We start from the raw sequence: 14,133 nt of genomic DNA on the forward strand, positions 1-14,133 counted from the left end.
TCATACAGCTTTGCTCCTCACCAAAACCTTCCCTTTCATCTAAGGTTTGAATATCACACTTGTGAACAGGTCATTCAGAGAATTGCTCCTGCTGTGGCATGGTTCAGATTTCTGGGACAACAGTCACTTAATTTAAAGGACTTAGAGTCTTTTGGTTTAAGTGTCATATTTCTCTTCCACCTTCTTGGAGTTAGATGCATATTGTAAGATAAGTCTTTGGAAAGCCCATTTCCCAACTGTGTGATGGGGCAGGAAAACCACAGCAATCAGTTTAGCCTCATTTATTTGTTTCTCTGTTTATAATTTGAAGGTATTCATTATTAATAATTCATCATTAACTGTGCTGTCCTACTTAAGTGTTCGGTTGAGCTTACTCGTCACCTGAAGGCATGTGCACTTTGTACACCAACCACATTGTGAAGTCCCATTCAGTGTTACGCAGCATCATTCACTATTGTCTGTTTCAGAGGAAGAGCACAGCCAGTGCCAATAAAAGGCAGTTTTCTTTAACCACTGTGTTGTTTCTCTTTTTGTAGGTATTTTCTCAGTGCTCAGCTTGGCATCTGAATGTACCACTCTTGCCGCTGAACTTCCCAAAGTGTCTTACGTGAAGGCCTTAGATGTCTGGCTGATTGTTTGCCTTCTCTTTGGGTTTGCATCCCTGGTGGAGTATGCTGTGGTTCAGGTAATGCTAAACAATCCAAAGAGAATTGAAGCTGAAAAAGCAAAGATGGCCAAGGCAGAGCAAGCGGAAGGGAAGGGTGGAAATGCTGCCAAGAAGAACACTGTGAATGGCACAGGGACTCCTGTCCACATCAGCACTTTACAGGTAGGAGCTGCAAAACTCTGTATGCAAAATCAGCATTATCCTCTATTAATGCAATTCCAGGAATATAATAGTTTTTGGATTGTGCTTAATCTTAGAAGTGGCCAAGACATTAAAAACATGCTGGTAATTAATGGTAGCAATCTGACCAACTGGTCCCTAGTGATTTGGGGTCAGATGTACTAAATGAAAAATATTTCTTTTAATATCCTAGCACCATGATTCCTGCTAAACTTTGGGTAAATAAAGTAGCAAGCAGCTTTACAGTTGCTATTTTTCTCATAATAAATAGCAGCTGTCAAACTAACTCTTCAGAGGACAGGACTCTCAGACAGTATTTGCTGAGAGCATACTCAAATAACACCCAGCTCATTGCTTTCCTGGGGATAGCCACAGCTGCAGTGCTTTGCATGTCAAACATCTTTGAAGCCAGGAATCCATAAGTCTTGGCATTTGTAAACAAAAGACAGGTCTGTTTGTCTGTCAAACACTTCCTGCATTTCTTGTGTTGACAGAGCTTATGTGTCAATCAGTTAGATGCCATTATATGGATAAAGATGAGATATACATCTTCACTCAGGCCAAAGTTTTCCGTCACATTGCTGAATTCCTGATGTTGTAAAAGTCCCTGTTTGTGTTCCAAGAGTTATTCTACATGCCAGGCCACCTTCCCTCAGTCCTAAGTGTTACTTATTTGGCACTTATTCTACAGAAGGAAATATGTTATGCTACAATATGTGTAATATGAATTTGGCTTGTCCTTTTCAATGACTTGGCAATGTTGTTGTGTAAAATAAAGCTATTAGGCCAAATTCAAGTGATAATATTGGTACACTGTGACTTTTAACATTTCTTCAAGGAAGGAGTAGTTTATGGCAGAATGGTGGAAACTCTGTCCTAGTATCAAACTGGGATTACCCCATGACTAATTCCCCCAGTCCAGAAGAGCTGCAGGTATTATAGAGCTGTGCACTTAACCACCATAATTATCATCTGGTAGAAGAATCTCTGGGACCTATCTTGGAAGGCAACTAGGCTCAGCTTACAGCAAACCCATGAGCACTTTGACTTGTGCCACAAGTAATTCCCTAAGTCTAGACAATATGGGAATTGAGTAGGAAGAAAGATGTCTCTGCTACAGTTTTGCTTCCCCAGAGCCAAATGTGATATTTTTGTGTTCAGAAATTTGCAGCTCCCAAATTCATTCGTTTCTTGTGACAAAATAATCGCAACAATCCGGCAGAGCAGGATAAAATGTATTTAGTCCTATTTCAATTGCTTTAAAAGTACTAAGTGTTCAGCTTGATCAGTGGCAACTTTAACAAATAACTAGTTTTTCAGTAGTGTGAACAAAATCAATCGCTAAGTGACTGATTCTCCTTAGTGTGTACATCTCTTAATGTACTCACGATTGTCATATCCATATGGAGAACAAAATTCTAACTTTTATCACCTAGGCTGTCCTTTCATCTTCTAATTTTTTTTCAAGAAGGCACTGGGTATACAGTGCATTTTAAGGTTTAGAAGAAGGAGAATCGTTGTCCACAAAAGTTAAGCAACATTCCCCATGACAGGTGTCTAGCAGTAGGCTGAAGGTTTTTAGAATTCAGACTTCAGTCTGCTCTCCAAGATCTCGTAGTGTTTCCCCTCCGTGATCTTGCAATGTTAGCTCCAGCTTCTTGTGTTTGGCTTGCACTTTTCAGAGTCTTCCCAGTTTGTTATCAGAGACCTTTAATATTCCAGTAGCTTCTGATGGTCTTTATACAGAGAGTTACAAAAAATTATTTGCCAAAGCATAGTGAAAATAGGTTTTCATTGCTGTAAAAGCTGGTCATGTCACCGAGTGGCTCATGACTAGTGATCCAGCTTGAATTCAGCCACCTTGCAGAAACATAACCTACCAGAGGAAGGGATCTTGGGCTAGTAATTTCTGGGAAGATGACCAGACAGAAAAAGGTCCCCAAACAATGAATCATTTGACTGCAGGATGTGGGAGACAGTGATGCTAGATGTTATATCTTTGAATGCTATAAATCTGCTTAGCTGAAAACTCTCTCTCTGAACCAGCTGCCATGTAGGAATATTTTGAAGGTTCTCAGCCCTGGAAAACCCTGTACTAAAGTCTTAAATCAGAACAGGTGTAAATCTTTTGGTAGCTCTGAATTCTAATCCAAAACTAGGCCTGCCTCACAAAATTTGGATTTCTCCCATACAGGCCTAGTAATGATTAAGTAGAGAATGTATTTGTCATACGGCAAATATGCGAGGGAAAGAAACATTAAAGAAATAGGTAATGGAAAAAAACTATATGTTGAAATGCATAAAGAATACGGAGCAAAAAGCAGGCAGAGTCCTGTCCCAGAACTTCAGGAGCTGTTTCTCATCAGGGTCGTAAAAAAAATACTTTGCTACATGTCTGGAAAGACTTAGGTGACACGAGGCACAGCTTTAGGAGAAAAGGACAACTTCAGGACTGCACCCCTGAAATAAGTATGCATCCTGTGAAATGTTTGAGGATGTTCTTTTAGCACACAGGAGGTGGTACTTAGGCAAAAGTGACTGAGAGCGTAGCTGGAAATCTCAGCATAGCTAAGCTTGAAACAGTGGTAGACCAGATGGTACTCAAAGGTAAAGCCAACAGGAAAGACATGGAAGCAGAAAACTCTTAAGTGGGGAAAAACAGAGAGCATGAATAATTTGTAAGTATTTCTCCAGCTTAAATAAAGCACTTACATACTATGAGACATTAACTGAATGGTGCTGGTGCATATCTGTAAGTTGTTAGAGGGGAATCAAATTTTTAAAGAGAAGTTACTTTATTTCACTTTAAAGTGCACAGATTCCAGTGCCATGGCAGTTTGCCAGGATTCCCTGAGCAGCAAGCTGTGCTCTTGCTGGCTTGTGCAGCACTGTAGCAGTGATGGCTCTGCAGGAGATTTGGGGAAGGGACATGTATGTAAGGTACAGGGGATTACTGGACTGGGAAGGTCCTAGGTGTGTGTGGGATCAGAGAGAGCACAGGCAAGGAAGTGGGGAGATCAGGCATCCCTGGTTCCAGCCTTCATGGATCAGCTTGTTTCCATGTGCTTGCTCCATTTGTGAAAGTTAAAATGGAATCTGGTTGGAGACTCGGCATGTTAGATATTAGTAAAAAACAACCATAACAAAACCGCATGATAATACTGAAAAATACAAGCAACTGTTGTTTCATTTTTGTGACAAGAAATTGGGCAAAGGGATAAAATTTTCATCATATTCTAAATTATGAAAAGCTTATGTAATTCATAATTGAAGCCTAGAAGAGATCCCCTGTAACAGAAGCTATTAGAGCCCACTGGAAGTTGTTATCAGAAAGCACTTTAGGTACTGTGTCAGCAGAGTCAGTGATCATGACCAGTAGTTACCAGCAGTGATAGTGAAGACAACAGGGTGAAAACAGTACTCACAATTTGACAATCACCCAAAGATGGAGAAAGGCTTCCATGGATGTATAGCTACTTCTCTCCACCAAATCTTGGGTTCTGGCTGAAGTAACAGCTGTATGTTCCTAGCATCTGCCAAGCCCCCGAGTCCATGCTTTATGAGTCATGCTCCTTTCAACAAAAACCCTTGAAATGTCAGTGCCATTTTAAACCCAGAGGTTTGTCAATATGACTCTCTGATTAAAGTCAAGTGGTCTGTCTGTCAAGATCACCCTGAATTTGTAGGAAAAAAACACCCCGGAAATTCAACATAAGGACTTCTGATGTGTTTTTCTAGGAGCAGCAATGGCAATGCATTTACAGGCAAAAAGCCATGAGAAAGTGCAGCTTTGCTCCTTTAGCTTGTAGTGACTGCAAGTAGGTGCTGTTCTTTGCAAAGGAGAAAATTATGTAACCTGGTGGTAACTGCTTTCACTGGCTCTTTATTGGGAATCCTCAGTAGGAGTTTGCCTGTGTTTCCTAGCAATGCAACATCATACAGTGAGAAAAACAAGCAAAAAGGGAAATGTTTTGAAGATGAATCAGTTTCTTTTTGCTTTCACTGCTGACGTGATTACAGGGAGAGATTGCACTGTTAACTATAACAGCACCCCTCAATTTGAAAAGTCACATTTTCATCAAGCCCATTTATAGAAGCTGTCCCCCACAGATAATGTGCTGATGACTGGAGAGAACATTTGCTAAAAGAATGGTTCTGGCAGATGATGAATAGTGCTATGCAAGTGGTGGTAATAGCTCTAATCCCAGTTATTTTTAAAAAGAAGTGGTGCTATTGCTTTATCTTGTCAGAGCCACATCTAGGTTCTGAAACCTGATATGGGTTATGTTCATCTCTACTGATTTATAATATACCTGACCACTGATGGTGGACCTGTGGTGACCTGATATTGTGTTTTCCTCTCGAGTGCACTCCAGATTCACATTTTTATTGTTGAACCACCAGAAACCCAGCTTACATTTTTACCTTGTACACAAAACCACAGGCTGCAGCCTATTTTAATAGTCCCTGACAGCATTTCAGGTACAGAGTAGGTACTTTCTGCTCTAGTGACTCACGTATTCATCCTTGGAGATAATTCAGAACACGACTCTAAAAAGGCCCCAAGCAGTCTGCTTTGAGTGGGGGGATGGACTAGATGATCTCCAGAGGTCCCTGCCAACCTCAGCTATGCTGTGATCCTGTGATATTTTATGTATAAATATTTTTTTATTGTACTTTGCAAGGAATATTTGGACTAAAAAAATTTGGAGTGTGATAGAAGATTCCTCCTGAGCTGCACCAGAAAATATACTCAGTCTGAACACAGACTAAAGCTAAACAATCATTACTTTATTGATGATTTACCTCAATCCTTATGGCAAGAGCAAGAGAAGAGCACAAAACAAGTGCAAAGAAGATTAATGCAAGAGCCTGTTAGAAAACTTACACAACTGGCAGCACTAGTGACAGATTTGGATGCCAAAAAGAGGTTGGGCACAACAGCAGAGATGATTTTGTGGCAGGGAAGATGTGCTGTGGAGGGCAGTGTATGTGTCTTTATAGTAGGGAAGCACTTCAGCCTGAGGGGCACATGCTGAGCTTGAGAGGCTGCCAGTGCTATTGCATGTTTGAAGCTTTGCTAGGTATTATGGACACTGAATTTCTGCTCTCAAAAATTCTTGAATCAAAACTGGTGGCTTTTATATTATACCCTGATGGATAAAGAGGACTTGACCAAAGGATGAACAGTTGGTTGAAAGGATCTTCATTCTATTTGCACGAAACAAATTGAGTCAAATCCTGGTATTTTTGGTGCTGTGAAAGATAAGATTTAACAAATTTGAGAACTGTCTAATCTGGGTGGAAGAATTAAAAAAAAAATATGAATGATGCTGGTGAGCTATCTAACAATGTTCAAAACAGCTACAGACCAGAAGCAAAGCTGCACTGATTTTTTAAAAAAAAACGAACCTAGCAAACAGCACAATTGAAAACAAGCTCCTCCCAAATTTAAAACTAACTCAGCTTCAAGCATTTTTCTTTTCTTCTCACTGGCAAATGGAAGGTGCTAGCAGTTAATATAAGATGAAATCAAGAAAACAGGTATAGATAAAAGGTGTAGCCAAGAAAAGGGATATATGCTTAGCATAACTGAGGGCAATATGAAGTTATTTTGCATATATAACGAGAATGCAAAACCTAGGAAGAATAGTAATGCTACAACACTAGGTAGAAATGCTGTAGATATCAAGAATTAGCTAAAATGAAAGAAGTGTTGAACAAATATTCTGCTCTATGTTTGGGGAAAAGCCAGATATATTCAATCTGATGGTGAAATAGCTCTCATCACAGTAGCTAATGAGAATGGTAAACAATAACTATCAAAGCTAGATGTTTTACAATCAAGATTTCAGCTTAAGTTGCATCTAGGATTTTTTAAAGAGCTGGTCCATGAGTACTGTGTCACACTAATGTTGATTTTTTAATAAATGCTTTAAAATTGGGAAGGTTCCAAAAGGCAGCAAGAAGCTAACTTTGTGCCAGTACTTTTAAAGGCTAAGTGGCATAACATGAATAATTATAAGTCTGACATCAGTCAGTGGAAAATACTGCATAGCTAACAGGAGACTGACTAATAAGTATTATTTGTAAGTATTAATTATCTTTAATATTATTCATAATTCAGCCCCATGTTAGCTAATAAATTTAAATGGGTCAGTGAAATTAAAGCTGATCTGTGTGTTTATTGATTTAATCAAACTGAATATAATTTTTTAAAGGATAATCAATTAGGTTGACAGGGGCAATGATGTGAAGGTAAGAAACTCTTAAGAACATTTGACTTGGCCTCATACGTCAGCCTGGTTACGTCATCTGAATTATGCATAATCAAGGTTAGACTTGTTACCATCTGTAAGTACCAGCAGTTAATCAGACTAACTATAATCATGCCTCATGACTGAAAATTGAAGCCAAATAAATTCAGGTTAGAAGTAAGGTACATATGTTTGTGGGGAACAAGGTCATGGAAAAAATTCTCAATCCTGGATGTTTGTAAAGGAAAATCTAGCATAACTAGTTTGGGCAGTAAATGTGGAAAGTGAGGAGGAGCACCAGAAGCAGTAATGGGAAGTTAGTTCCCCCTCCCTGTCAGTCTGCATGCACAGGCAGCACTTACTCTTTCTTCTCTTTCCCCCTTTTCTTCTCACATTATTCCCCTAACTCTACAATCAAAGGCTTTCTGCTCTCTGCTGTAGTGGCACATGTGCTGCATCTCCGGAGCAGCAGCAGGGGCTGAACTTGGCAGCAAGCACTGGTCAGACTGAATTTTGTAAAAGGTGTGAAAGGATCATCACAAGGGGCCTTCTGGATTCTAGGAGTTATTTTTAGGTACTTCTGAGCAGTTCATCAAAAGACAGGTGTCCTGCCCATCATACCAAACCTAGATGAGGTGACCTAGTCCTGGAAGCAACAAGGAGCTAGATCTGTGTTTTGGGCCAAGCCCCAAGAGCCACATCACCCTCCTGTGCCATGCTTGGTCCCCCCAGCTCCATGCCAGATGGACCAGGAGCTGCTGTCCAGTTTCTTCAGGGAGTTGGAGTGGCACTACACTATCCCAGCAGCCTTCCCTTCCCAAACAGCCTCTCCCCATCCCCTGCAGGGCAAAAGCCATAAATCTGGTGAATGCATCCTGTGGGCTGTGTCTGGCCCACACGTCATGATGCTAGGGCAGGATAAGGCAAATCATATCAAATAATTTCAGTGTCAGAGTGCAGTCAAAAGGATGTAACATTAAACAATGTTTTGCTTTCTTCACATGTCCTCAGTGTAATGCTCTAAGATCAAGTCCCACAGTATCATTTTTCACAGAAATCATTATATAGCCTTTGGTGTCATGATTACTGTTAGTCTTCTAGCACAAACCAAGACAAGATGAATGAAAAACAAATAAATATATATAATATACATGAAATATATATTCTCTCACTTTGTTTGGGGAAAGTTGTAGGTCAACAGGAGTGGATTTAGATTAAAACAACAGAAATATGGGAGAGTTGAAGAAATATTTGAGAAGAAGTTTAAAAGTATGTCTAGGCAGTAGCTGAATGTAGAGAACAGAACCATTTGTAAACCCAGGGAAATCAATGAAATTATTTTCAAAAGTATCATATACTTATTAAAGAAAAAATTGGATTGGGTTGTTCTTGCAAGGGAAATTGTGTCACCCTGATAAATCCGTACTCCAGCTGACACTGAACTAAGCAGAGCTCTGTGTGAACATGCTGTGAACAGTTCTCTGCTTATTAGGCAGAGGTGACCTAGAATCCATTCCCTCAGACCTGCAAGTGAACGAGAACTGACTTGTAACAGCCTTTAGGGGAGCACTCTCTAGATACTGCAGTTGGAACAGGAATATTCTGTATTGTAAATGAGAGCACTTAGTCTACAATTAGTGTCATTGAGTTTTACAATATATCACTGGTAGTATGAGGAATGGACTACAAGTTTGCAAATCCAAAAGGAGGCTTATAATTTCATACATGATTCTATTTCTTGTAGTGGCCTTAATAAATCTTACTAGTTTTGACCATGGGAAAAATGTAATATTCCTGGGATTCTTCAGTCAACATGCACCCAGTTCTGCTAGTTCCCTTTTCAGTGCACAAGGGTCTGCTTTAGATCTTTATTACCTACATCATTGGGTATGATCTGATTGGAAGGAGCATCTTACATCAGTGCCTGACAGCCTCACGTCACCCAGGGTCACATAATCGTGTTCACATGTGCCTCAGTCACCATCTTGCTAGTCAGTTTGCCTCTGCTACTCTGATATTGAGCACTGTCCCAGGCTGTCAGCTCTTTGATGACTGGGAAACAGTTGCAGGAAATTTGTATGTATAGTTTTGCAATTACCATCAAACACTGAATTTTAGGGTGAATTCTGACTGTGGGTTCCTGTCCTCAGAAAAATGCGAGTACTGAATAGTATCTGTCCTGCGGGTTCATCAGCATGGAACCAATATCCAAAAATACTCTCCACAGAAATATTCTCTCCCCTTCTATCACCTTAAAATGAACGAGTCTAGCTATAGCAGATTGCACAGCATGAGGCACCTTGTGCATGAAAAATTACACAATTATGAATGTTTGGATTAGTTTATATGATTGACTGATCATCCTTAAGTACTTTATAATGTAACCATTCAGCAAATTAAGCTGATGTAATGTATCCCTATCAACAAGTAATTTCCTATATGTTTGTTTGCAGTGTTCTCTAGCAGCTGCATTAAGTTTGTTAATGAGATATGGTGAGTAGATCATGATTCCCCTCACTCTTTATTTCGTAGGTTGGTGAGACCAGATGCAAAAAAGTTTGCACTTCGAAATCTGATCTGAGATCCAATGATTTCAGCATCGTTGGAAGCTTGCCAAGGGATTTTGAGTTATCGAATTATGACTGCTATGGGAAGCCCATTGAAGTCAACAATGGGCTCGGGAAATCTCAAGCCAAGAACAACAAGAAGCCTCCTCCTCCCAAGCCTGTCATTCCATCAGCAGCAAAGAGAATTGATCTTTATGCAAGAGCACTGTTCCCTTTTTGCTTCTTGTTCTTCAATGTCATATACTGGTCCATATATTTATGATAAATCTTGTATTTATTTTTTCATATGTGTAAAATATAGCCCATTTCATTATCCCTTCCTAGTCATGAAGGCCACTGTGTGAAATTACTTGCATTTGCAAAGCAATATGTTGCATCCTGATGCCGTGCGATTGTACTGAACATATGGCATCTGAAATTTGAATGAAAGCATGACACTGCAATGTCTGTGCTCCGACCAACGTTGTATATAAGTGTACAGCATACATCCTGCTTTAGGAATATATATGAAGGACAATGCATACTACAGTATAAAGCTGAATAACGCTCTTCAGTTATTAGTAACATGCAAAAATTTAAAGTGTTTCTGACAATGAAACTGATGTGCACGTTGAGTATTATTAAAATCAGTATTCTAGTATATGTAGTATTTAACAGCTTTTCTGCTGACTTGCAGAGGGGAAAAAAAACCCAGCACCAAACATCTTGCTCTTGTATAATTTTAGATGGCACTGTTGAAGAAAAAGCTAAGGTGTAATTCATATTAAGACTTTGTAAGTGAAGGCAGCATCAAATAAGCGGATCTTGTCTATGTGGAAAAATAAAGATTAGAGAACTACTAATTTTGTAAAATCAGCTCATTTAGGAAAAAACCCCAACAATTGTGTCCATGAAGCAGGCACACTTAAGTGTGTGAGAATATGCTGGCAAGCATTGGGCCAAATTCTGACTGCTGCTTCCTTAGGCACAAACTAAGTTCAATATGTCAAAAACCAACAGGTCACTTTCTAGACTAAAGGTATTAGAAATTTGGAGAGGCATTACAAGATGCAGTTCAGTATCAGGTTATGTTATAAATTTTTACATTACTTTGTCCTCTGGCTCAGCTTCTATAGCATCTGGCAAGCCTGCAGTATGTAAGTCACAATTTTTGTTGTTATGTTGGACACATCTTACTTGATTTGTTTTGTTTATCCCCTTGAAAGCTTTCATTTTAAACAAACCACTTGTCAAGATGAAATCCCATTTTCACCACTAGTTACACTTTTTTTGTTTGCATGCCAGCTAACACCTAGCCACTGGTAGGAGTGAAAGGCCTAAGGCTCTGAGACTCTTAAGTATATCATGAGCCCTGGTGTGCCTATGTGTTAATTAATGGCTGCCCTCACCAACTCCTTGATTTGGCTGTGACGTTTGGAGAACAAGGTCCTATGCATGAAACAGTTCTGATAGGAGACTGCTTTACATTTTCCAGGGGAAACCCTATCACATGGAGACTACCTAAACATGATCTCCTTGGGGTACATAGGGCAGGAACTGTGGTCTCCCGTGGGTGCCAGGGAACATCCCTTTGTAAGGGCAAGTCATGAGATGAAACACAGACAAAAGAAAGCTGTCATGTACGTAGGCATCTGAGTAGTGTGTGCTCCCTGGGAATGCTCAGGGGCTTGGCCTCGGCCCTTGAGAGTTAGAGAAATATATCTCTGCTTGTAAAGCTGGGGCACCACAGCTAGTAAGATAACTTGGCAATTCATAAAAGGAAATATGGATTATTGGCTCCTCATAGGCTAGGAAGGGACTGATTTAAATACATGCAACTTTGACAGTATGGAAACACACACAATCCCACTTGTGCTATATTTCTGGTACACCCGGGATGTGTTGGGTCAGTGCAGGCCACAAGTGGACTTTGGGTTCACTTGGGTGTTGCCCACTGTGAGAATGTTGTCCATGCACAGCAAGTCTGCACAACCGAAAGGTCAAAAACGTGACTGTGAGAAGAGTGATGGCATGTCACCCTGGCTTCACTGGACATCTGGCAGACCTGTGTGTGTCCAGGGATTTTAACCACTGCCTCTTGGTGATGAACAGGCTGGTTGCAACATTTCATGTTGGGGTTGAAGTGATCTGCACTACAAACTATGGTCACATGCTTTTTCCACCAGCTTCCTGGACACTTTCTTGTGGGGTTTTCAGGGAACCACTTGTCCTTAGGATTTCTTTCTGATCCAAAGAAATGGAAGGAAAGTCCCAGATATTACTGAGCTGTGTTGAACCAGGGCAGAGAGAAATGATATCTTTAAGGTCTGGTTCAAAGTTTCAATTATTTCCATGAGTTGAAGGTAATCGCAGAATTGTCAGAGACGCTAAGAAGCAATAAGGATAAATGAAAGAGAGGAAGGAAGGGAACTTTTATACATACAGAGTGCTATATTTATAGACATTCTTTATTCTCATACTTGTATTTTTTCTTACAGTACAGGAAGGCAAGAAAATAATTACCCTGTATTGGAAATTATATGAATTTTGGAAGATAATTTTCTTGTTAGAACTCTTATTAAATGATTTATCTGTAATTAATGTCCACATTCTATCTGTAAAATCTCAATTATAGATTTTATTGTTAAATTAATCTTTGTTCCTTCTTGCTCTCCTGCTTACTTGACGGCTTTTGTGTTTTATCATAAAACATTTAATCAATAATACACTGTAATTGCTTTCCAACTTACACAAAGGGAAGCAAAAGGAATGCATTGCCTATTGTTCAGATAAAGGCTTTTTGTTCATTACAGCAGAAAAACTAAGGCCAGAAGCAAAGTTTAACAGCAAATTTGTAACTAAAATGAACCAGTATCATCCATAAAGTATTAATTTTCTTTTTACTTACACTAGATAATATTGCAGTATGTGTATTTCCTTGGAATATATTAGCTTGTCCTACTGAGCAGTAATAATTGATTTATTTTATTTTTCTTCTTTCCACTAAATGTCGAGAGTTTTGCATTCCATCTCACATTATGGTCCTCCAGCACCCTCTAGTTGTGAAATTCTGCCTGTTGACTGATTTCCAGAATGAGGTGCAAATATAAAACTGTATAGGCAATATAGAATCTTACTTAATCATTCTAATATGACAGGAAAAAAATTGCTACAAAATTAAAAATAAATGGACACAAAATCAATGTACAGCTGTAAAAACTTGCCGTGCAGTGTGAATTGAAAATTAAGAAGTTAAGACATTCAAGTAGTAGCAAAGGTGAGGCTCTCATGAAGTACACATTAGTAACTAGATTAACTAGTCATGATGTCTGAACAAACCGCATGACTGCAAAGTCTGTTTTTGAGGGAGAGACCATCTGTGTTTCAGCTGACATTTACTGTAAGTTCTGCTGTTTTCTGGTAGGACAGTTACAAGGTTTTATTCTACCCTTACCATAAACCTCAGTATTTTCTTGGCATTGAGGAGCAGTATCCAAATAATTAATTCCTTTCTTTCATAGTGTTATCACCCTTTGGATATCTTTCTGCAACTTTTCAGGATTTTAAAATACATTCAAACACTGCATCAGTGTTTTCCATGGGGATTAATTAATTTCTCAACTGCATCCACAGAGTTAAGGTGGACAATAACTAAGGATGTGATTTGAAAAGTATATCAGCTGCTATGTGTTAATTTCCTGTAATTCACACCTCATGTTTGGCACCCAGTTGTAGGAGTGTGTCTTTAGTGGGTAACCTCCTCCTTTTTCCTAATTCACACCTCATGTTTGACACCCAGTTGTAGGAGTGTCTCTTTAGTGGGTAACCTCCTCCTTTTTCCAGTTAATTCTGTCTGAGATGGTGTGTGAGCAGTCTGTCTTCTGAGTGGGGAAAGGAGTTTATTTTTGTAAGTGCATCATACAGAAGATTGACCGCTTGGAAACACTGCCAAGCAGCTTTCATTCTTCAGAGTCTTCAAATTAATTTGGACTTGGTAACAGGGTAAAGGGAGAGTGTCTTCAGCACACTATTACCCATTACAGAGAAAGCAGAAACACTGCCTTCTGGGGTAGTGCCAATGGGCATGGCCACAGGGATTGATCTGGCTGTATAATCATTTTAAAGGAAATGCACTTAGAAGTAATCTTTATTTAAAAATACTTTACTCTGAAGAGAGACAATACCTTACTCAGGCAGTCTGTTATAGCTGTTCAGGGAATCTATTAGGACACGTTATAATACAGACCATTGGTCTCTTCTTCAATTAAAGCAGCTTATCATTATGGTTACTGGGTGGCTTGTGATGGGGATATTTATAGAACAGGTGGCATTAAATTATTTATTTCCAAGGGAGTGCAACCTGAATATATGCAGTGTCAAGTGATTTTTCAGGTTATTGAGATATTGTAGTGCTGCAATGAGTACAAATGAGATGTGTAGCAGACTAGGGAATGATAGGACACTGTTACTTGATGTTTTGGTG

The 14,133-nt window shown here is 39.4% G+C and overlaps 1 protein-coding gene across 2 annotated transcripts in view; it reads left to right on the forward strand.

Annotated features, from left to right (window-relative positions):
• The window catches only part of GLRB (glycine receptor, beta), a 48,420-nt gene extending 37,907 nt beyond the window's left edge, over positions 1–10,513 (forward strand). For both annotated transcript variants that reach the window (XM_009071707.1, XM_009071715.1), the window contains 2 exons: positions 537–829; positions 9,637–10,513. In XM_009071707.1, coding sequence (XP_009069955.1) covers positions 537–829; positions 9,637–9,933 — 590 coding nt within the window. In that variant the 3' untranslated portion in view covers positions 9,934–10,513. The remainder of the gene's footprint in view (positions 1–536; positions 830–9,636) is intronic.
• Positions 10,514–14,133: the final 3,620 nt, after the last annotated feature.

Source organism: Acanthisitta chloris, unplaced genomic scaffold (assembly GCF_000695815.1).
Source record: "Acanthisitta chloris isolate BGI_N310 unplaced genomic scaffold, ASM69581v1 scaffold10780, whole genome shotgun sequence".
Classification (NCBI taxonomy): domain Eukaryota; kingdom Metazoa; phylum Chordata; class Aves; order Passeriformes; family Acanthisittidae; genus Acanthisitta; species Acanthisitta chloris.